Source organism: Trichomycterus rosablanca, chromosome 13 (genome assembly GCF_030014385.1).
Source record: "Trichomycterus rosablanca isolate fTriRos1 chromosome 13, fTriRos1.hap1, whole genome shotgun sequence".
Taxonomy (NCBI): Eukaryota; Metazoa; Chordata; class Actinopteri; order Siluriformes; family Trichomycteridae; genus Trichomycterus; species Trichomycterus rosablanca.
In genome coordinates this window covers 1,461,222-1,485,886 of record NC_086000.1, presented here as the reverse complement: position 1 = coordinate 1,485,886, position 24,665 = coordinate 1,461,222, and the positions used below count along the sequence as shown (strand labels likewise).

Genomic DNA, 24,665 nt, shown 5'->3' with positions numbered 1-24,665 from the left:
TAGCAACATCATTGCGTTTTTTAATACAGTGCTGTCTGAGGATTTAAGGGTTACACACATTTATTGGCCTTGCCCCCTTAAGCACAGATATTTTTCTTCAAAATCTTTTAATAATATTAAGCTTGGTAGATGGTAGAATCCTAAAATCAATTCAGACGATATGCTTACACATTTGTGTTTGATCATTTTAACATATGAGGAATTATATTCATATTCGTATATTTACATTCATTGTTTGTTTTAACATCGCCTCAGGGCTGATCAGGGCCGCAGTGGGTCTGATTCATTTCATTCATTAGCTCCAATTAACCGGACTGCATGAATTTGGACTGTCACAGGAAACCCACACAAACACGTGGAGAACATGCAGGACCTTCTTGCTGTGAGGCAATAGCGCTACCCTCTGTGCCACCGTGCCACCTCATATTTAAAAAACAGGCATAAAGGTGGAACAATACATATTTCTCTATCTTCCTTGGGAATTTGGCTGTAAAAACAGTCCAGAAATCACTGCCTTTTGTGGTCCTTTGTATTTTCTTTGTAAAAGTTATGTTTGCTTCGAGTAACTGCAGTTTTTTCTGCTGTTTTTGATCTGGAAAGATGGCAGGATAAGTTCGTCTGATGGAACACAGAGGGTCATTTATTATCGCTTGCTGTTTGTTAGCTTTAAAACGCTGCTGCCTTCAAAAACTAAATGTTGGCATGCTACCATTTTTCCAAACAAAAAGTCCTTGTGTGTGTGTGTGTGTGTGTGTGTGTGTGTGTGTGTGTGTGTGGGAAAGCATGTTCAGACTTGTTTTGTTCAATTCACAGCTGTTAGATGCACAATTATGATGAATTGAATGATAGCACGTAGCACAGACTGTAGTGTTGGTGGGACAGAGCTTCAACAATCCCTGCCTCTGGTTTGGGCCGGTGTGGGGTTTGGTATGTTCTTCTTACGTCTGCTTGGTTTGAAAGTATTATAAGTTATAATGATGGTTAGCATTAGTTTTTATTCATTTTAATATGGTTTGTTTGTTGAGTGGCACATGGCATCATAGCTAATTCTATATTAATGTGCTGTATTTAGCACCGTAAATTAGGCTTGAGCTGCGATTCAAAAACCCGAGAGTCAAAGATCTGAGAGTCAAACCGAAAAGAATCGATTCTCTGAACGATTTAACGCTTTGAGATCAAAGAGTCGACACTGAATCTTTAGAGTCGATTCAGTGAACAGTACGTCACCTAGCGCAAGCAAAACGAAGCTCATTTCACACAGCAAGCATTTTTATCTTTACAAATTGGAAATTAATTTATATAAATGTTTAAGTGAACGTTTTAAGATCAATAATTCTAGTATTGGCGTTAAATTTACCTCAATTTTTGATAACCATAAGCTGGTAAGTCGACACTGAAGCTTTAGAGTCGATTCAGCGAACAGTAAGTCACTAGCGCAAGCAAAACGGAGTTAATTTCACAAAGCAAGCGTTATTAGCTTTACAAATTGGAAATTGAGTTGCAAAAATGTTTAAAAGGACGTTTTAAAAATTAATAATTCTAGTAGTGGCGTCAAATGTACATCGATTTTTGATAACAACGTTAAGCTGGTGAGTCGACACTGAAGCTTTAGGGTCGATTCAGTGAACTGTCACCTAACGCAAGCTAAACGGAGCTAATTTAACACATCAATCATTATTAGCTTTATAAATTGAAAATTCAGTAACATAAATGCTTAAATGAACGTTTTAAAATCGTAGTAGTGGCATCAAATTTACATACATTTTGATAACGTGACTTTTTACACTGCAAAGACGTTTGATTTGAAATGAATGGTGATTTGAGAACAGCCTCCTGCTAGTGTAGAATAATGTAAAATAAAGGCTTTTCTATGTTTTTGGGTTATTGGAGAGTAAAGGTATAGAACCCAAGTGTTTAAGCCCCATGTTGCTGTGCAGCACCCACACTATCTACTGCTCAACTGCACCCACCACCCACCCACCTAGCATGTGTAATTGCTTTTAATGTTCCAAATCTAAACAGTGATCCAGAGATCTAGCAGAGATCTAGCAGAGATCTATCAGTAATTGTTGTCCGTGTGTTGCGTAAGTAAATCGTATTTATTTTGATGTGAAGTTTGTGGACCGAGGTGTTACGGTACAGCGACCGAACTGGAGATCTTTGTTAGCTTGTTAGTACAGCAAGTGTTGCGTTCGCAGCGTGTGCAGGAGGGTGTGTGTGTGTGTGTGTGTGTGTGTGTGTGTGTGTGTGTGTGTGTGTGTGTGTGTGTGTGTGTGTTTTGGGGGGTGAGTTCCACCTCAGAAACCTCAATTTATTTGATCTTCAGCACATTACTGAAAGATTCGGTTATCGGCTGCTGAAAAATGAATATATACACCGATCAGGCATAACATTATGACTACCTCCTTGTTTCTACACTCACTGTCCATGTTATCAGCTCCACTTACCATATAGAAGCACTTTGTAGTTCTACAATTACTGACTGTGGCCTGCTTTCACCCTGTTCTTCAATGGTCAGGACCCCCACAGAGCAGGTATTATTTAGGTGGTGGATGATTCTCAGCACTGAAGTGACACTGACATGGTGGTGGTGTGTTAGTGTGTGTTGTGCTGGTATGAGTGGATCAGACACAGCAGCGCTGCTGGAGTTTTTAAACACCGTGTCCACTCACTGTCCACTCTATTAGACACTCCTACCTAGTCGGTCCACCTTGTAGATGTAAAGTCAGAGACGATCGCTCATCTATCGCTGCTGTTTGAGTCGGTCATCTTCTAGACCTTCATCAGTGGTCACAGGACGCTGCCCACGGGGCGCTGTTGGCTGGATATTTTTGGTTGGTGGACTATTCTCAGTCCAGCAGTGACAGTGAGGTGTTTAAAAACTCCAGCAGCGCTGCTGTGTCTGATCCACTCATACCAGCACAACACACACTAACACACCACCACCATGTCAGTGTCACTTCAGTGCTGAGAATCATCCACCACCTAAATAATACCTGCTCTGTGGTGGTCCTGACCATTGAAGAACAGCATGAAAGGAGGTAACAAAGCATGTAGAGAAACAGATGGACTACAGTCAGTAATTGTAGAACTACTAAGTGCTTCTATATGGTAAGTGGAGCTGATAAAATGGACAGTGAGTGTAGAAACAAGGAGGTGGTTTTAATGTTATGGCTGATCGGTGTATACAGTGTTTTTTGGTAAATCATTTGAGTTGTTCCCTCATGCAGTCTGTACCCCGTCCCTCGTCTCACCGGAACGTTTTCCTTGTATTTATGAGTGGATTGTAAGCACATAGTTTAAATACCTTGTTTCTCCACTTTAACACAAACCCCATGTGGCCGGCAGAACTTTGTTCACACATGGTTCCGTTTAGCCGCGCGGATAAATAGGAAACTCTGAGCACCGAGCAGACGTCGACCTTTTAATTTTTAAGATTTCTATTCATCGTTCAGCAAAGGGTTTTTATTTTCCATTCTTAAGGAATGTATAACCCGGCGTTTTAAAAAGACGTTTCTGAGCGATGATACTCACGTCACACTTCGGCAAGAATGAAAAGTTCAGTGGACGGATTTATTCTCTGGTTTAGGGAGGGAGAAAAGATTCCTTACGGCTGGCTGTGATCCCTCAGTGGGGGAAAAAGAGACACATTAAAAAGCACATTAAGGCTTTATGAAAGATTCTTTGTCTAGTGGTTGAATAAGGCAAATTTAGGACCAAGTGTGTGTGGCTGGTGTTTTATGATTATCTAGTAAACAGAAGGTTGCCGGTTCAAGCCCCGCCACCACCAAGTTGCCACTGTTGGGTCCCTGAGCAAGGCCCTTAACCCTCAATTGCTCATTGTGTTCCTCTCACTGTGTAAGTCGCTTTGGATAAAAGCGTCTGCTAAATGCTGAAAATGTAAATGTAAATAAAGCTGCTCAGCCATAACATTAGCTCAGTGATAGCTCAGTGGTTAAGGTACTGGACTAGTAATCAAAAGGTTGCCGGTTCAAGCCCCACCACTGCCAAGTTGCCACTGTTGGGCCCCTGAGCAAGGCCCTTAACCCTCAATTGCTCAAAAAAATGTGTGAAAATGTTCAGTCATAATTGTAAGTCGCTTTGGATAAAAGCGTCTGCTAAATGTCAAAAATGTAAATGTAAATAATTATATTTTAATCACATAGCTGCATCGGACACCGTTTCTAATGACTGAGTGAACTGTTTCACCCAGAACAGTTGCCAACAGGTGTAATAAATCTATTATATAAAGGAAATTAGTTTAGGGAAGGCCCTTTCCTGTTCCAGCATGACTGTGCCCCAATCTTCAAAAGTCAATTTATTGATAGTTAGAAGTCTAGCACATTTGTAGTTTGCTTAAGAAACATCATTGTGTGGAACAGTGGAATCCAGTCTATTCAAGGCCCTTGTCTCTAGAGAACAATAGACCATTACTATATTACTAGTGTGTCATGATACGTCTGCTGGGGGGCACGGTCATGCAGCAGATAGCTGCACCTCACAGAAAAAAAAGCACAAATAAACGAGTAAAAGAGATTAAATTAGAGTTCTTACTACATTTACATTTACCTTTTTTTTTCAGCATTTAGCAGACGCTCTTATCCAGAGCGACTTACAGAAGTGCTTCCAAAGTGAACATTTCATTTCTCAAGTTTAGGTAAACAACAGTCGAAGAACACAAATCTGCTAAAACCTGTTAGAACCAAAGTGTTGTTTTTTTTTGTTTTTTTTGTTTTTTTTGTTTTTTTGGTAATGGAAAAGGATGGAAGTACAAGTCAGCTTAAGTGCTTAGTAAAGAAGTACTAGACAAAGAAGTTGTTTTATTCCTATAACAGCGTAGTGCAGAACGTACAGTACTTTTTGCATCAATTATATACAACTTTAAACATTAAAAAAATAATCTCATGACAGTTTTGAATAGTGAATAATGAATGAAGTGAAACACGAGCGCTCCGTGGATACAGAAACCTTAAATAAACAATAAAACACTTATTATCTGGTGGTAATTAAAACATGTTGCTTAGTTCAGATCTCAGCTGTGCTACCGGCACACGCTGGGATTCCTGGTGGCTTTGGGAATGGCGGCGTCTGCTGGCTGGTCGAGGTACTGCACGTACAGTAGATTTTGAATAATGGAGAGCAGTGCCTGACTGTCTGTACATGATACTGAGGTGGTCAGCTTCTTCTGGAGGAGAAATTAAGAGCTAATCAGCAGCCCACAAACGTTCTACACACCCACCAATCCTGATTTATTTGCACTCTTGGTAAATAAGGCCAAAGAGTTCTGGATGCCTGACCTTGACCCTAAGGCGCCCTCCACTCTTCCACTATTTCAAGATTTTGGAGTGTTTGCTCATTTAGACAAATCTGCTCTATTCCTGCTTCATCAAACATCATCTTTATGATTTTTTCTTTGCACACAGTCATATCAGAGCAGGAAAGGGCCTTCCCCAGCCTGTTAGAGCATATCTGCAGCCAATCTAGTCGTACCCAATCCCCTTGTGCTTCAGACCTCTATTTCTGATCGAATATCAACCGGAGAGTCACACATCAATCTCCAATAGCCGCCGTCTCTGTGCAGTGCCATCGATCAGCCAGCAGAGGTCGTAATCGCCAATCGTTGTCGTGTAGGCGCTCAGGAGGACTTTATGTGCTTTAAGTACGCGGGATTATTAGCTTAGCATAAGTCGTTCATGTGAAGCTTTAGAGTCACAAAAAACAACACGCTGATTTATTTAACCTAAAAAAATGCTAAAATGTCTTTGTGAGCGCGACCCAAACGTCCTGGTTCAGGTAGCATGAGCGTGATCCGTTTACACGCTAGCATTTTGTGCGTGAGGGCTCAGTGCTACAATTCCTCTTCTTAGCTAGCTCACAGTGTTCGGAGCGCTAGGAGTACTTTCAGCGTATTTTGATATTCAGACTCCTAAATGTCCAGGTCGTCCGGCCGGGCGCGGCTGCTGGAGCGGCTCTGCGGCCGAGGTTCGAGCTGTTTGAGGAGTATGAGCTCTTTACCCAGCGGCAGTTTGGGCGAATAGCCGAACCCATGCGCCGGACAGTACCCGCCCTGACCCAGCTGGTTCTGCTCGGTACTGAAGTTAGTCCAGTTCTGCTCGTTAGCTTGTTTGTCGAAGTTATCGGAGGAGTTGGATTTATCCGCCGAGTCCAGGTTGTAGCCCAGGTTGGACACCGGGGCCGAGCAGCGGTACCCGAAGCCGGAGAGTTCCTCACGGGGACACGGCGTGAATGCACCGGTGCTGTCCAGGTGCCCTCCGGCTTCCTTGAACTTGTCCTTTATCCTCTTGAAGATGGCGTAGAAGAACTCGAAGACGTTCAGCCCGAGCGACAGAAGCGACACGACCAGCATGAAGAGGATGAAGACGGTCTTCTCCGTCGGACGGGACAGGAAGCAGTCCACCTTGTGCGGGCACGGGAACCTCTCGCACGTGTAAACGGAGGACAAGCGGAACCCGTAAAGGTACCACTGGATGAGAAGAAACGCCACCTCCAGGACCGATTTCAACACCACGCTGATGACGTAGGTGTAGAACAGGGCTCCTCTCATCTTGATCTTGCCCGGCTCCTCCAGTCCGTACTTGAACTTCTTGGCCCAGATCTTGTGTAGTCGGGCGTGGACGTTGCTCCCCTCGCGCTCGGCGCTCCTCAGCCTCTCCTCCTTCTTCTTCATCTTCTCGTCCTTGTGCATGAGGAAGAGCACGTGGCCGAGGTAGAGGAGCGTGGGCACGGAGACGAAGATGATCTGCAGGACCCAGAAGCGCACGTGCGAGATGGGGAAGGACTTGTCGTAGCAGACGTTCTCGCAGCCGGGCTGCAGCGTGTTGCACTTGAAGGCCGACTGCTCGTCGCCCCACGCCGACTCCACGGCCGTCCCCAGGACCAGGATGCGGAAGATGAAGAGCACCGAGAGCCAGAGCTTGCCACCGGCCGTCGAGTAGACCTGCACTTTATCGAGGAGCTTTGCCAAGGTGCTCCAGTCACCCATAGTGGAAAAAACAACCTGGGTTTGATTAGGGGCTCGAGGTTGGTCTCCGAAACGTTCAGTGGTTCAGCGGTGCAACTCGGGATGCGTTACAACGTCGAACTTCTCGATTTAAGAACTTCTTGTTCCACCTTAAAGACAAGAGAAAAATAAGAAGAAGAATAAGACGAATTCACAAAAATATCGAACACTTTTATGCAAAGCTGATTACAGTAAAGTCAACTGAGAGTTGCGGACCTTGCTCCGGGGTCCAACAGTGTCAAATGAGTGTACCAGCGTCATTGCTACTAGCTCATGAAACGAAGTCTTCGTGAAAGGGAAGACGTTTAATTTACCAATCAAAGAAACCAGAGAAAATTTAGGTGGACACGTACTGTTGATACCATTTGACCCTCCCACTCTCAGGCACAGCCAGTTGTGTTTTTTCGGGTGCCCGGCCAGGTCTATAGCGCCAACTGAGATTCAAACTGAATATATTTCTGTTCACCACTAGGGGTCACCACGGCAGATCTGGCACGGTTTCTACACCGGATACTTTCCTTGTTTTTATCCAGGCTTGGGACCAGCACTGACAAGTGCACCTCCCAGTGGCGAAAACCTCAGCCAATCATGACCGTGTAGACGCTTGACTGGCCAATAGCACGGCTGAGATTTAAACCCTGGATTACCGCTGCGGCATCCGAGCACTCATTTTTATTAATATTACTACAAATTTTTAAACAAATAAATGCTTTTCTTTGATCTTACCTTGTCCTGTGCCCATCTGATCCTGCGCCTTACAGGGCCTCGCCCATCTCACGCCCAGCCAAACACGTTAGACCCGCTGCAGCGTTCCCTGATGGTGCTCTGTGATAACGATCAGACAAGAGACCAGAATTAATTGTTTTTATTTATATTAGAGCTAAAATGCTCGGGTGGCGCAGCAGTCTTACGTTCAGATTTTGGCTGTGCTATCGACACGACCGGGCGTCTAACTACCCGGCACTGTTTGCCGTGCATGAGGGAGGTTGACGGAGCATAGCCTGACTCTCCATACGCTATACGGCTCTCTGTAAGACTCAATCTCTGGTCGTTAAACAGAAGCGGCTGGCGGAGGGATTAGATACTAGTCTGCGGCTCTCCTTGGTCAGGGCTTGGTGTATATACATATCTTACTGGCTTAAACCCTGTTAATTCAGCCTCGAGACCTTAAGCTCCAGTTCGAATCCCAGTTGGCACCGTAGACCTGTCCGGGCTCCCAAAAATGCTCTGGCTGTGCCTGAGGGATGGAAGGGCGAATGGTTCTCATTGCCGCTGTGCAATTGTGTCTTCTGCTGTCTGCAGGAACAGTGCGGTACTTCACCCTTGGTCTGGCCAAGGAGAGCTGCAGACTATCATCTGCCCCCTCTGCCAACCACTTCTTTTCAACAACCAGAGAGTCTCACAGAGAGCCGCATAGCGTATGGAGAGTCACGCTACGCTCTCCGTGAATCAGCAGGTCCCCCAGCCAGCCAGCCTATTATTGGTGCAGCAATAAGGAACCCCTTACAGACAACGTACAGAGTGCCGCTCATTGGGATAGCAGAGCCCCGTTGACCTCTCTCCCTCAGGCACGGCACAACGCTCAACTTTTAGCCGCTTTTGTATTTACGGGTCAAGACTTGGGGCAGTTTTTTTGATCCTCCCAATGACTAGGCTGTTTCGGCCACCAGTCGTGTCCATGCAGATGCCCGACTGGCTGATAGCACGGCAGAGATTCGAACCCTAGATCTTAGCAGCAGTGCACCACCCGATCACCCCGGCTTTTGTTTTATAATATTGGATTATTTTTGTCAGGCTGCGCTAACCGCTTGACTTCTTGCTCCTTCTCCAAATTGACCACCTGGCTCCGGACCCCCAGGACTCCTGATCTACGACTCTGCGGCTGAAGATCTACGCTCACGGTTCCGACACGTTAAAAAAACAAGCTTCAGGAACACCAGGTTTCATCCGGAGACCAGAGATCAACCGTCCTAACATCATGAAAACATCAATTACACCCTGAGCTCTACATGTGTCTTTAATCTGATCATTTCTACGGTTTTAAATCATCGAATCTTGTGTACGTCCAGAGCTCTGTGATCTACACGCGTCCAGAACAGAAAACGACCCAAAACCTCTTCTTTAAATCTTAAAAACAGTGTTAGTGTGTAGATCCACGTCGCTTTATCTAAACGCACGCGTAATGCACTTGTTAGCCTCTAAAGTAAAGCCCGTCTTTGTGTCTCACCTCAAGCTTTTCTCCAGCGTCTCGGCGTCCGGATAAAACCTCCCGATGGCGATGGGTTCCCAGCCCGAGAGACGAGACCGTGTTCCTTATTTTGAAGGTTTTTGACGGACCGCAGGCCCGAATGTGACGCTTTCCATCTATTCTGAAGATGTGAGGCGCAATGGAAAAAGTTTGTGGTCATCTGACTCTCCGAACACACACACACACACACACACTCGCAGAGAGAGTTCCATTAAACCCGTGTGTACTCGTACATGTGTTCAGACTCCAGAGCTGAGAACAGAGAGGAGCCCCATCTGGAGGAGACGAAGAAAAGTAACTGGAAAAAATTAAAGGGAGCTACAAAAAGAGAGAAAATTAGACGTGAATGGAAACGGATTTCAGTGGAAAATAAAGATTCCGTTCAAAATACTTAGAAAGAAAAAGAAAAAAATAAGAAAAATGCTTGGAGGAACCCTTGAGGAAGTCTCGAGGAACTCTTGAGGAACTCTCAAGGAACCATTGAGGAACTCTCGAGGAACCCTTAAGGAACCCTTGAGAAACCTTTGAGGAACTCTTAATCCCTTGAGAAACCCTTGAGGAACATCTATTAGGAACCCTTCAGGAACCCTTGAGGAACTCTTGATAAACTCTTGAGGAACTCTTGAGGAACCTTTGAGGAACCCTTCAAGAACTCTTGAGGAACCCTTGAGAAACCTTTGAGGAACTCTTAAGGAACCCTTGAGGAACCCTTGAATTTTTTAAAGATTGTACTTTGATACGTTTTTGGCAACGACTTTTTGACTTCTCACACATATGTACAGAAAACAATCCGACCGCAAATCTGACGTGTTCCTGCTAAAAATATGAATTAAAGGTGAATGGAAACGGATTTCAATGGAAAATAAAGTTTGCATTCTAAATATTTAGAGAGTAAATGACCAAAAAAATAGAAAAATGCTTGAAGTTATTCAAAGAACCCTTACGGAACATTTGAGGAACTCTTGATAAACTGTTGATAAACTCTTGAGGAACCCTTGAGGAACTCTTGAGGAACCTTTGAGAAACTCTTAAGGAACCATGGAAGATCTCTTGAGAAACGCTTGAGGAACCTTTGAGGAACCCTTATAGAGGAATTCCTTGTCAAACTCTTGTCGCCCGAATCGCCGATCGCAAAAAGCAAACCTGTATGATTAAACTTTATAAACTTTAAAACTGGCGGTTAACAAATCATAGCAAATATACTTTTATATTGTTTAAACCATTTATTGAATCATCATGAGAACATCCTAGAAGAGACCACTTCTATTAGAATACAATGTTCCATCAGGTTCATGAGCAGAACTTGTACATGGGTCTAGCATTCAGATTTCTGCCTTTCTCTTGGTGCATGTTAGACAAACATAACATTTATAACGTATTTAGATTCTACGATCACAGCAGAGTTTGACGTATTTCTATTATACACACGTGATTAGAATTAGAATGACATCTCAGTACAGGATCAGTCAGTGTGACATCAGCTGCTCGGTCCTTCCTGCCCCATGTGAAAAAGTAAGTGCCCCCTTAATTGCTAACCAAATTCGACTGACGGGCGGATTCGATTTCACTAGCCGCACCCGGACGTCATGGCTGCAGGTGAGTTACACGATCTAAAACATATCAAACATAAAATATTCAAAAATCAAGAAAATTGAACATGGAAATTTGAAAAGAACTCTGTTGGTTGCTTCGCATCGATTCAGCCGCCAGGTTTGTAGTTTTTTGTAAGGAAAGTCGTGCCGCACTGAATGCTGGGATTGCCTTTAGCACTGAGGAGGCGTCGGATCACTCGGAATTAAGGCGCCTCGGTAGGAGCATTTTAATGCATCTAAGAATTTAGACACGCCCTCTTCTCGGGAGCGTCCCTTAAAATGATCACTTTCATTTCCTAGGAGTCATGGAAGATCTCAGAGGAAGCTCAGCCTCCACCCAGACGTTCGGACTCTCCATCATCCGCCTCCAGATTTCCGCCTCCTCGTTCTCCGAATCCATCCACTCCACCTTCTTTCCGTAGCTCTGACCTGGGGGAGGACGGAGGACAGAGAGGAAGTGATGTCACGACACAAGAACATGAATGTTTCGCACTCAAAACTTGGAACCTCAGCTCTGCTACCGGCCGGCCGGGCGCCTACACAGTCAACGACTGGCTCCTCAGAAGGAGGGCGGGCCGGAGAGTTCCTAATAAGTGCTGCAATTGCACCCTCTGCTGGCGGATCGATGGTGCTGCACAGAGACGGGGGTTAGTGGAGATCGGTGCGTGGCTCTCCATGCGCTATACGGATCTCCATATGTACCCCCCACCTGGTGAGTTAGTGGAGCTCTGCAGCAGTAAGGAAGCGAAATGCAACCGAGTGATTGGATATAATGGACTACATTTTGAGAAAATTTGGGGGTAATTGCTTTATTCTGGTCAGGGGCGTGGCGGGTCCGGTTCCAGTAGGAAACGCTGGGCGTATGGCGATTAAAATGGTTAAAAGAAAGGGGCACGGGCGTGTACCTGTGCCGAGGCCGAGGCGCACCCCTCCGAGGAACTGGTTGGACAGCTTGTTGTTGTCCCACACGGTCAGTTCGCAGCAGGCCTCGGAGACCTCGCCGGCGCCGAAGCCGTCGTACACCATGGTGTGGTTGTACACCGGATCCTGGCTCTTCTTCTGCACCCGGGTCTTCTGACGGCTCTTCTTACTCGTGTCGGGTAACATGTAGCTGAGAGGAAGATAAAATAAGCATGTCAAGGGTTTCCCGCCGTTTAACAGCAGAGTCGGTCCTGTTTTTATTTGTGGAGGTGGAGTGAAAGCTTCTAGGGGGCGTGTCCACCTTCATGTCATTCTGGTTTTACCCCCACTGGACCCCCACATAGCAGGTATTATTTAGGTGGTGGATGATTCTCAGCACTGCAGTGACACTGACATGGTGGTGGTGTGTTAGTGTGTGTTGTTCTGGTATGAGTGGATCAGACACAGCAGCGCTGCTGGACAGAATAGTCTACCAACCAAAAATATCCAGCCGACAGCGCCCCGTGGGCAGCGTCCTGTGACCACTGATGAAGGTCTAGAAGATGAGCGACTCAAACAGCAGCAATAGATGAGCGATCGTCTCTGACTTTACATCTACAAGGTGGACCAACTAGGTAGGAGAGTCTAATAGAGTGGACAGTGAGTGGACACGGTGTTTAAAAACTCCAGCAGCGCTGCTGTGTCTGATCCACTCATAACAGCACAACACACACTAACACACCAGCACCATGTCAGTGTCACTGCAGTGCTGAGAATGATCCACCACCTAAATAATACCTGCTCTGTGGTGGTCCTGACCATTGAAGAACAGCATGAAAGGGGGTAACAAAACATGCAAAGAAACAAATGGACTACAGTCAGTAAATGTAGGACTACAAAGTGCTTCTATATGGTAAGTGGAGCTGATAAAATGGACAGTGAGGTGGTTTTAATGTTATGGCTGATCGGTGTATAATAGAACCTCCCTTTAATAAAGTACTTTTTTTTTAGATGACAAGTGGAACAAAAGTGTTTTTGGATCTCCGGTCACATTTGGCTCGCAGCACTAGCTGGCGTGTTAGATGGAGACGCACTTGTCTGTGGGCTCCGCCCGACTCCATTCATCCCGACCACGTGCCCGTCGTTAAAAACAAGAAGCATTCACGCGGAGTCAATACGGTCAGTGTTTGTTTTTGCCCTTTAAACACACAGCAGGTTCATTTCTGCGCCCGTCGGCCGTGTGACGAAAATAAAAGACTCAGAGAGGACTCTTTATTCGGCGTGAGAGAGTGCACCTACCACTTCACGAAGGAGTCGACCCCCTGCGACTTCAGACGCCGCAGATTTCTGGCCTCTCGCAGCCAGATGTGAATCTCTCCCGTCGCTCGGCTCGGCTTAGAACCACCTAAAGAAAATATACGTACATTTATATATAAACAATAGGGATTTAACAGTACACTCTACCCACGATGCAATGCGATTCACGATACCGGGTTCACGATACGATATTTTCCCGATATTTGTGCTTATGTTTTATTTATCTAAATAATGAACGTCCTTTTATTTCTAAATGCAAAACAATGCTGCACATTTCTCTTATTGTGTAATAAAATAAATCCCACATTAAATAAATAATACAAATAAAGAAAATATCCTCACATAAATACATTTGGCCAGAAAATTTCGAACCTGGCAACCCTGTAGTGACGTCAACCAGGCGAGGTGAATAGCGCCATATACGATTCATTATACATGTAAACTGATTTGAATCGTTACACGTGTGAATCGATTTTTAACTGTCTTGTGGTGCATCGTTACAGCCCTAATAAACAACAATAGATCAAAACTCGTCTAACGCCAGTCCACGACCGACTGGAAGCGGCGCACAACCGACGTTAATGGAGGGAAATTGCATGGGAAAGAATCTGGACAGTCCTGAGGGTCTCGGTGAGAGTTTGCAGCTCTGCCAGCAACTCAGTCCACCATACCGATGGAACCAGACCTGCTGAGGTTCTAACCAGGATGAAACGGCTGATGAAGTGAAATTAAACAAGCTGATATTCATCGTACCATTCGCCGTGATTCTTTTATAAGATCATTTTATAATTTTATAATATCTGAGCTTACACACCTGTAGATTCTGTAGGTACGTATTTCAGGGCGATGAATAAAACTCCATACTGTTCCTGTGAGTCCTGAGGATCCGCGCTCTGTAATAAACAATAATAAAGACAGGGTTATAAGCATTACTCTGATATGTGGTCAGAAGTATGTGAACACCAGACCATGAGCTTGTTAAACATTATTATGGAGCTGTAACTCTCTTATCTGGCGGGGCTTACTGGAAGATTTTAGGCACTGTGAGGTTAGGCACTGTCGGACGAGAACGCCTTGCTCACAGTCAAGGTTCAAATTCGACCCTGTGCTGTTTAGTGGGGTCAAGGCCAGTTGCCCGATTACGTCGTGCTTCTTCTCCACCAATGCCCATCCCCGCTCTGATTGAGGAGAACGAAGCTAACCCACGCCCCCTCCGACACGTGTGTTTGGGTACACAGTGTTACAGGTACCTTGGGCTGCAGGTTGTACCAGGTGAGTTTCTCGTGTTTCCAGTCCCACTTTCTCAGGTTGATCTCGACTTGACCCAGAAACACGTTCCTGCCTCGGGGGTCGTTGTGCCACACGGATAAATTCAGGGTCCTAACGGCTAGTGCCTCACGTTTTACTTTGTACTGCAAAAAATAAAGTAAAGAACGTGGTACTGGTTAGCAAGATCAGTATTTGTGGGACTATGCTTCAAATTCCACACTTAAGTATCTAAATATTATCCAAGTACACCTCATAACGTATAAAGACGTTTAAAAACTCCAGCAGCGCTGCTGTGTCTGATCCACTCATGCCAGCACAACACACACTAACACACCACCACCATGTCAGTGTCACTGCAGTGCTGAGAATCATCCACCACCTAAATAATACCTGCTATGTGGGGGTCCTGACCATTGAAGAACAGCATGAAAGGGGGTAACAAAGTATGTAGAGAAACAGATGGAATACAGTCAGTAATTGTAGAACTACAAAGTGCTTCTATATGGTAAGTGGAGCTGATAAAATGTTATGGCTAATTAGATAATTAGATTATTTACATTTAGTAATAATTTAATTCCAATTTAATTAAGTCCCCAAACATCAGAAGCGCTTTTATAAGATGTTAGATTTGGGTTTTTGATGAAAAAGACTCTGCAGTTATTCGTTCATCCTCCAGGGGGCAGCATTCAGATCCGAGAGCGTTTGTTATGATTCATAAATACACGGAAATTTCAGTGATAACAAACAACTTCACCTGAGAACCTGTACAGGTGTGTGTGTGTGTGTGTGTGTGTGTAACTGAATATCAGACAGTGCGTCTCATACTTCAGATTTATAGTTTATAAGTGTTTATAACAGGTGAATCTGATGTTTATAGAGGAACGTGAGAGAGGAACGTACTCGCAGAGATTCCACGTACACCGGGTTCATTGTGCGTTTCTTGATGGTAGTTTTTCTTTTGCTTTTCTTGTCGGGGTAGAGGTACGTCTTCACATACCTGATCAACACGTACACAAAACACAACGTGGAGCAGTGGATTACACAGAGCAGTGGATTACTTGGGTAGAGGATTACATAGAGTGGTGGATTACACAGAGCGGTGGATTACCACATTGAGCTACCACATAGAGCAGTACATTACAACATAGAGCAGTGGATTACCACTTAGAGAAGTGGATTACCACATAGAGCAGAGGACCACACAAAGCAGTGGATTACCACATAGAGCAATGGATTACACAGAGTAGTGGATTACCACATAGAGCAATGGATTACATAGAGTAGTGGATTGCCACATAGAGCAGTGGATTACCACATAGAGCAGTGGATTACCACATAGAGCAGAGGATCACACAAAGCAGTGGATTACCACATAGAGCAATGGATTACACAGAGTAGTGGATTACCACATAGAGCAGAGGATCACACAAAGCAGTGGATTACCACATAGAGCAGTGGATTACACAGGGTAGTGGATTACCACATAGAGCAGTGGATTACACAGAGTAGTGGATTACCACATAGATCAATGGATTACCACATAGAGCAGTGGATTACCACATAGAGCAGTGGATTACACAGAGTAGTGGATTACCACATAGAGCAGTGGATTACCACATAGAGCAGTGGATTACACAGAGTAGTGGATTACCACATAGAGCAGTGGATTACCACATAGAGCAGTGGATTACCACTTAGAGCAGATAAAATAATCTGGACGTCTGATGATGGTTGTTGGGATGGTTAGCCGTTAGCTGTACTCACGGGTCTGTACGCTGTTTGCGTTGGTTAGCGACGGCCAGGTCCTGACACTGTTCCACCATTATCACCAGCTCTCCCAGTGGACTGTACATGATGGCAAACTCCACCGAGCCCTGAACCGCCACGTTCCCAAAATCCCCGGCGTCGCTGTAGACGCTCATCATGCTGCCGGTGCGCTGAGAAGTGCAGCAGAATAATCCTTCTAATTAAATCCGCTCGTTAAGATCAGAGATGATAACGAGATTCATTAGCACTTATATTAACAGAGATTTTAGTTTCTCACCTCGGTTATGGACAGCGCACTCGCTGAGAGATCCGCTTTACTGGAGAAATCTGACTCGTGGCTGGACGCTGAGCTCTCATCATCTGAATCCACACCTTCATCCTGTCAGAGATCAACAACTAACTACTGATACCCAAACTGCCCACCGGTCATTAATAAAGACTCCAGATTCTTCTTCTTTCTTTCTGTTGTTAATGCGTCTGAGAGATGAAGGTGGCGGAACTTCAGTCATCGTGTTACACTCGACCAGAGTTCTGTAGATTCTTTCCATCTTTCAATAATATTATGGACTGTATGTGTTCAAATCCATGCAAACGTCTGAGCCTGTCTGTCTGTCTGTCTTTCTTTTCCTTCTTTCTGTCTTTTTCTTTATTTCTTTCTGTCTTTCTTTCTGTCTGTCTTCCCTTTCTAACTGTCTTTCTGTCTGTCTTTCTTTCTGTGTGTTACTTTCTGTCTGTCTGTCTGTCTGTTTTTTATTTCTGTCTGTCTTTCTGTCTGTCTTCCCTTTCTAACTGTCTTTCTGTCTGTCTTTCTTTCTGTCTCTTTCTTTCTGTCTGTCTTACTTTCTGTCTGTTTTTTATTTCTGTCTGTCTTTCTCTCTCTTTATTACTTTGTGTCTTTCCTTCTGTATTTCCTTCTTTGCTTCTTTCTGTCTGTCTTTTATTTCTGTCTGTCTGTGTGTCTTCACTTCTGTCTGTCTTTCTTTCTGCCTGTCTGTCTTCGTTTCTTCTTTCTGTCTGTCTTCCTTTCTTTCTATTTTCTTTCTGTCTTGTCTTTCTTTTTGTCTGTCTTTACTTATTTCTGTCTGTCTGTCTTTCTTTTTTGTTCCTTCCCTCAGTATTAATTTTAACACTAGGCCAGAGATTCCTGTAGAATCTTTGAATCTTTTAATAATATTTTGGACTGTATGTGGTAGAATGTGTAATCCTGTAATCCTGCCTGAAGTAACGTTGTCTATTCACTCACATTGTTTTTTGCAGAATGTTGAACTTTGACCCATCCATGCAAACAATGAGCCTTTAATTAATGTTCCTTTTTAACCCATCATGATAAAATGGACGTTAATCATTCTAAACCAAAAACTTAATAAGGACGTGGACTGACCTCGCAGGTCTCCTTGTTTCCCGGTGTCTGGACCTCAGCCGGTGCTTCAGGGGTCGAGATTTTATAATTCACGCCTGTGAAAGCAGAGCAGGTCGGATTATTTACTACTGTTAGCATTTCGAGTTACGTGATACGGACCGGGCGTGTCCATCTAACCCCGGGCGTGTCGGTGCCTGGAACATTCACACTTTTACTCTATTGTTACGAAGCGCCAGATAAATGGAGGACAGAAAGAGAAGCTGAACGCTGGTGTGAAACGTGAGCCGGGAGAAACCAAGAACGTGTGAACAAGCACAGGAGAAGCATAAAAGAGCTTTATGGGCGTGGTGAGGGGGGGCATGTGGGCAGATGGACGTTCTGGACGAGGTAAGACGGGGGCGAATGATCCGTTGTGGAGCAGCAGAAGGACAGGACAGTAATCAGAAGGTTGCTAGTTCAGGCTGCCTGTTGGACCCCTGAGCAAAGCCCATAATTCTAGGTCACTTTAGAACACTATCGAGCTGCCCCCTGTTGGACCCCTGAGCACGTCCCTAATCCATAAAAAACATCTCTACTCACTCTCGGTGTCCTCGGGCTCATCGGGTGTGGACGGTACGATCACTATGGTTGGAACGGCCCCGCCCAACTTCCTCTGCCTGGGTTTGGGAACGACGGCTCTGGCGTAGACGCCGGCGAGGATCTCGCTCTCCGTCCTGCCGTCTTCTGTAGCGTCGTCGCTTTCGTCCGGTGTCTCCGGAAAACCTGCGTGATCCTCAAACTGCTCATGGAAGTCCACGGTTCCTCCAGGAACTTTGTTGATCTCCAGCACTTCATCCAGACCTAAACTTGAATCCTTCGCTAGATTCGGCTCCTCGTTGACGCTCAGCTCGTCCATCCTGGTCGGCGACGCCCTTCTGAATCCAGCAGCTTTGATCTCCTCACCAGCTCTTCTCGTCCTCACTGGCTTTTCAATGTTTTGGTCCTCACTCACGTTCTTCAGCTCAGGACCTTCAGCGTATTGGTCGAAACGACCCTCTCTCAGACTGTTCAGGTCATTCACGAGTTCGGCTTCTAGATCATCCAGGGATTCAGAATCCACGTTGGCGTTTAAGTCCACGCTCGATGGTGACGTTCCTCTTAGATCTTTTAGATCGTTTAGGTCATTCCTGATCATTTCTGGATCTTCTCTAACATTAGAACCCACGTTTAGCTCTTCTACCCTCGTCATTTCTTCAGCCACAAAATAATTTGTGGATTTTGGATCGTTCATGTCAGGAACTGGTGTCACTTCTAGATCCTCAAGATCCTCGAGATCTAGAGATGATCGTGTGAGTTCTTCACCGGCTTTGTTCTTCAGTCCTGGAGTTTGGACCTGGAGTCTCTTTTCTTTCCGCTTGTTGGGCTCTTCAGTTCCTGGTGATTTTCCAGACCGTGTTAACTGGACGGGTCCAGCCTCCATGACCGTGGTGTGGTCAGGGTCGCTGTCCGGCTGGCGCCACCGCTCCCAGTTCGCTGCCCTCTCCTCCAGTGCTTTGGCAAACGACCTTATCGTGAAATTCCGATTTCCGGGCGTGTTTCCATCAGCCGGTGCTTTCAGGATCATCGTTTTGGTCTCGACGTAAACGTTTGGTATGTTCTCCTGTGTTCTGAGTTCTGCAGGATCTGGATCGATGATGGAACCCTGGTTCTGGACAGGTTTTGGATTGGTGGATTGGAGACGTGGTGCTTCATCTTGAGACGGTCGTGTTTGATGATTTACAGTCTCACTGACGCTCAGGACGAGACTGCTGAGCTCTCCAGGACTCTCTGCAAACAGAGAAAATAAAAGTAAAATGTAATAAACACAAAGATTAGCATAGTAGCATTAGGTGTGCCAGTCACTGGCCAAAAATATTCGGACACCAGATCATGACCTTCCCCCCATTTTCCTCCCGATTTAGCGCACTCAATATCCGAACAGGGCATGTCGCTGCCCACGCCTCTTCCAACCAATCAGGGTCCTTACACAGCGTTTGAAGATCCCACCCACACATAGTGCAGCAGGTGCTGCCAATTATGCCCACCAGATGGCGCCCAGCCGACCGGTGACAACGCCGAGTTTCCAACCGAGGAGTTCAGAATCTCGGCGCTGGTGTGCTAGCGGAATATCCCGCCGCGCCAATGACCTTGTTGCTCAGTCCAAACATGACAGCGTTTGTATGGCAGAGCGTTTCTTTACACCGAGCTTTTGTTGTCTCTATAGAGCTGGAACAGGAAAGGCCTTCCCTAAACTGTTTCTGCCAGGTCAGACGCATAGAATTAGCTTTATATGATCGATTTATTACATCTGTCAGCAGCTGCTGTGGCTGAAACGCGTGATTTCAATAATTATACGGGGCGTCCTGATACTTTTGCTTAGTCGTCCGGCTGTTTATTATAAAACTGTAAAAAAATATTACCAAGCGTCCACAAATTAATGACTCGGTGATTCAGTTTGAACCGAAACTCACCTTCTGGAATGAATTCTTCACCTCTGTTCTCCCGACACACCTGAGAAATCAATAAACATTCAGGACGGATTTGTAAAGTAAACACAGATAATATAAAGTACAAGAATGACTGTACAGTGTACTCAACATGATCAAAAGTATCTGGACGCCCCCCTTCTAACGACTACATTTAGTTCCTTCAGCCACATCCAACATCCATTCCTAACACGAGTATAAAGAAGAAGGTAAAAACATGGTCACGCCCAGAGAACAAAACCAGCTCCTACCAGAGCCCAACTCAACACTACTGGGATGAATTAAACTCAGACTGTGAGCCAGGCCTCCTTCTCTTCTTATCTGTTCTCTTCTGTTCTTTTCTTTTCTCTTCTCTTCTTTTCTCTTCTTTTCTCTTTTCTCCTCTTTTCTTTTATCTTTTCTTCTTTTCTCCTCTTTTCTTTTTTCTTCTTTTCTCTTTCCTCCTCTCTTTTCTCTCTTTTTTCCTCTTTTCTCCTCTTTTCTCTTTTCTTCTCTTCTTTTCTCTTTTTTCTCTCTTCTTTTTTCTTCTTTTCTCTTCTTTTCTCTTTTCTCTCTTCTTTTCTCCTCTTTTCTTTTCTCTTTTCTTGTCTTCTTTTTTCTTCTTTTCTCTTTTCTCTCTTTTCTCCTCTTTTCTCTTTTCTCTCTTCTTTTCTCCTCTTTTCTCTTCTTTTTTCTTTTCTTGTCTTCTTTTCTCTTCTCCTCTTTTCTTTTCTCTTCTTTTCTTCTTTTCTTCAATTCTGTTCTTTTCTCTTCTCTTCTGACATCAGTGCCTGGCCTGACTGACTCTATCAACCAAAGTGGGCACAAATTCCCACACACACACACAAGTCTTGTAGAACAAGATGTCCGACAAGCTCATGGTCAGGTGTCCCAATACTTTTGACCACATAGTGTACGTATATAATAATATACAGTGACATACCTCTGTACTGAGCGCTGGGTGGATCGATCTTGGGTCCACTATAATTCTAAAATAATAAGAACGTTATTGATTAGATATTTATACATGAACCATTTATTTGGCTATATCGATGGTGTGTGTAGGTCATAATGTAAATATGAAGGAGAAAATATGCACAAGTGATTAAACACCACGTGATCAAAAGTATGTGGCCACCCTTGCTAATCATTGTGTTAAACACACGACTGCGGGTCAGCGTTAGTGTGTGTGTGTGTGTGTGTGTGTGTGTGTGTGTGTGTGAATGATTAACGCCGGACACACCCGCTTTGTTTACCGTGGGTGGTGCTCGTCAGTGTTTGGTGAAATGAAGCGCGTTACCCTTCAGTCCTGTTCCCGCTCTTTTCTCCGTCCTCCTTCTGGACCACAGACCTCAGGGAGGGGCGCTGCTTATGACCTGCAATCACATCAAACAGAAAGAGGCAAATTTTAGCTTTTATTAGGACTTCAGTGATTCAGAATGGTTAAGGGTGGAAACTTGGTAGTGGCAGGGCTTAAACCAGCGACCTTCTGATTGCTAGACCAGTACCTTAAGCCCTGAGCCTTCACTGACCCTGAGGTGAACGTTTGGAGCTGGATTTGAGTAGGTTTGTAGTAAGCTTGGAGGAAGTGTGGAGTCAGGGGGGAGTTAAGCATGGAGGAACTTGGAGGCAGCTTGGAGTAGGCTTGGGGGAAGTTTGGAGGAAGCTTTAAGGAAGCTTGGAGTAATTTTGGAGTAAGTTTGGAGTAAGCTTGGAGTAATTTTGGAGTAAGCTTGGAGAAGGCTTGGGGTAAAAGTATAGTAAGCTTGGATAAGGTTTGGAGGAAGCTTGTATAAGGTTTGGAGGAAGCTTGTATAAGGGTTGGAGGAAGCTTGGAGAAGGTTTGGAGGAAGCTTGGAGAAGGTTTGGAGGAAGCTTGGAGAAGGTTTGGGGTAAAAGTATAGTAAGCTTGGATAAGGTTTGGAGGAACCTTGTATAAGGTTTGGAGGAAGCTTGTATAATGTTTGGAGGAAGCTTGGAGAAGGTTTGGAGGAAGCTTGGAGAAGGTTTGGAGGAAGCTTGGAGAAGGTTTGGAATAGGTTTGAAGTAAGCTTGGAGTAAGCTTGAGGAGGTTGAAGAATGTTTGGAGTAAGCTTGAGGAGGTTTGAAGTAAGTTTAAAGAAAGTTTGGAGTAAGCTTGAGGAGGTTTGAGGAAGGCTTGGAGTAAGCTTGGAGGAAGCTTAAAGCTGAGGTACCTTCTGATTTCTTCCGTCTCATAGAAGATCTGACCAACGCTGAGGCGAGCGGCTGGTGTCCGAATCTCCTGGACTTGAGCTCCTCGAACCATTCGCCTGTTAGAAACTTGAGCTGCCTCAGGTCAGGAACCGACTGTCTCAGCTTCCTGGTGAAACCATCACAACACTGCATCAGTGCAAAGCCCCTGATCATGTAAAGCCTGCTGGACAGTGGACAGCGCCTCCCACGTTCCACACGTTTGATGTTTGTGAACATTTAACCCCGACCCGGGTGGGTGGAAGAGTAACCAGAGCTGCGTCTTACCTGGTGCGTCCCGTCTCGAGTCTGTTCAGGTCCTCGTCCCTCAGCAGGACCCTCTGAATGAGCTCCTCCTCGTGGGGGGACAGGTGGCTCAGGTTGATGGGGACGCCGGCGTCTCTGGACGACTTCATCCTGCTGAAGGAGCTCAAAATAAACGTCGTGGCTTCCTGACGAGCTGCTGCAAGTGCTGAAGCTGGCGTGTGTGTGTGTTGCCACACCTCTGCCCGTTCACATGCCAAATATTAACAGTGAGGAGTGGTGCTGGACCTCTGACGTACACAAAACCTTGAAATCTGATAAAGTGTGTGCTGTGTGTACACAATATGGTCAAAAGTATTGGGACACCCCCCCTTCAAATTATTGACACGAAGTGAGCTCTATAAAGACGTGAAGAAACCTCAGTGAACAAATTCCCACAGAAATGCTCCAAAGTCTTGTGAGAAGCCTTCTCGAAAGAGCGGCTGTTTGTTTTGGCTCAGGTGTCCAAATACTTTATGATACATGGCCAGAAGTATGTAGTCACCTAACCTCTAGGAGCAACAACAGTCACGAGGCCACATGAGCTCAAAGAACTTGATAGCAGCGCCTACAGTTGTGTTCCAAACTGCTCCATGTCAGACCTGCTTTACTGCTGTACTGTAGCTGTACTGTAATGGGCATAAATCCCCACAGACACACTCCAGAATGTTGTAGAAAGCCGTTCCAGAGCACTGAATGCTTGGGGTGACCAACATGCACAGATCTCTGATCTCAACCCCATTTAAAACTGTTGGGACATAATGGAATGCTGTTCTGCTGTACTGCTGTACTGTAATGGACACGAATCCCCACAGACACACTCCAGAATGTTATGGAAAGATGTTAAATGTCTGGTGGTGTAGTTGTGAGGAACTTTCAGACAGACGCTCCTGATTCATGTTCAAACAGGTTATAAATGTGTGAAAATATTCAGAAGGTGAAAATACACCCGAGTAAAAAGATCAGGAAGCACCGAGAGATCCGGAGGGTTTTACTGATGTTATTTATTTATCATATTCAATCTGACCATCACAAACGATCCTGTGTGTTTTAATTATTATTATTATTATTATTATATTTTATTATTATATTTTATTGTTATTATTAGTTATTATTATTGTTATTATTGTTATTATTATTACTGTTTGACCATATTAATAATATTATTGCTTTTATAATAATGTAATATATTATTTATTGTTTTTGTAATTATTTAATTATTTTTTATTAATGTAATTAAAGTTGTTGCGCTTACATAATTATTTATTATTATTATTAATGTTGTTTTAAATTTTATTATAATTATTGTTATTATTATTATTACTGTCGTTTTTATTTTATTATTATTTGACTATATTATTATTGGTATTATTATTGTTGTGATTATTATTTGTTGTTTTTGTAATTATTTAATAATTTTAATTAATTTAATTCCTGTTTTTTGTAATTATAAAATTATATATATTATTAACGTTGTTGTTTTTATTTTTATTGTAATTAATTGTATTATTATTTTATTACTATTTTTGTTGTTTTTATTATTTTTTATTATTATATTTATTTTTTATTATTATTATTAATGTAGTTGTTTTTTATTTTATTATAATAATTTTATTATTATTTTATTACTATTGTGTTATATTGCATTATTATTTATTTATTTATTTTATTATTATATTTATTTTCTATTATTATTAATGCTGTTATTTATTATTGATATTATTATTTATTATTATTTATTATTATTATTATTATTATTATTGTTGTTGTTGTTGTTGCTGTTTTGTTGTTATTATTATTATTATTATTTAATTATTATTATTTAATCATTATTATTATTATTATTGTTGTTGTTGTTATTATTAATATTTTTATTATTATTTGTTGATCCAGACTCGTTTTTACTGAATGGGTATAAATCCCAGCAGACACACTCCAGAATGTTGTGGAAAGTCTGGTGAACACTTGGTGTTTGGATGGACTTTAGATTTAGTCCCCGCGGGTTTAAGTGTCCGACACGCATTCATTCATTTTTACTAACCACTTCATCCTGGTCGCGGTGGGTACGCAGGGCAGGACTCATTCACAACCAGAGACATGTGAGGTCTGAAAAGAAACCGACACGGTGGGGGAACATGCAAAACTCAGCTCCAACGCGCTGGCGAGACGCACCAAACCCCACGGGTTCGTTTCT

At 43.9% G+C, this 24,665-nt stretch overlaps 2 protein-coding genes across 2 annotated transcripts; both read right to left on the bottom strand.

Annotated features, from left to right (window-relative positions):
* Window positions 1-5,912: 5,912 nt before the first annotated feature.
* On the bottom strand, window positions 5,913-7,003 carry gja1a (gap junction protein alpha 1a). The gene has a single exon (XM_063008084.1). It carries the CDS (start codon window positions 7,001-7,003, stop codon window positions 5,927-5,929), a length of 1,077 nt encoding a protein of 358 aa, XP_062864154.1. The 3' UTR covers window positions 5,913-5,926.
* A 3,491-nt stretch (window positions 7,004-10,494) lies between these two features.
* si:ch211-266g18.6 (synaptotagmin-like protein 1) lies at window positions 10,495-22,584 on the bottom strand. The gene is made up of 14 exons (XM_063007865.1): window positions 22,457-22,584; window positions 22,153-22,298; window positions 21,258-21,333; window positions 20,901-20,938; window positions 18,054-19,280; window positions 17,496-17,569; window positions 16,392-16,493; window positions 16,112-16,284; window positions 15,248-15,344; window positions 14,329-14,490; window positions 13,893-13,971; window positions 13,061-13,166; window positions 11,767-11,972; window positions 10,495-11,290 (listed from the first exon to the last, which is right to left on the bottom strand). Exons 1-14 carry the CDS (start codon window positions 22,582-22,584, stop codon window positions 11,151-11,153), a joined length of 2,754 nt encoding a protein of 917 aa, XP_062863935.1. The 3' UTR covers window positions 10,495-11,150.
* Window positions 22,585-24,665: the final 2,081 nt, after the last annotated feature.

What these genes read in the sequence shown, in the direction of transcription:
- gja1a (XM_063008084.1), bottom strand. Translation starts at nt 7,003, where the DNA reads ATGGGTGACTGGAGCACCTTGGCAAAGCTCCTCGATAAAGTGCAGGTC.
- si:ch211-266g18.6 (XM_063007865.1), bottom strand. Translation starts at nt 22,584, where the DNA reads ATGAAGTCGTCCAGAGACGCCGGCGTCCCCATCAACCTGAGCCACCTG. An exon ending in CTCGAGACGGGACGCACCAG is followed by an intron (nt 22,299 to 22,456) that starts GTAAGACGCAGC and finishes TGGTTTCACCAG; the next exon opens with GAAGCTGAGACAGTCGGTTC. An exon ending in GTCGACTCCTTCGTGAAGTG is followed by an intron (nt 11,973 to 13,060) that starts GTAGGTGCACTC and finishes TCTTCCTCTCAG; the next exon opens with CTACATGTTACCCGACACGA.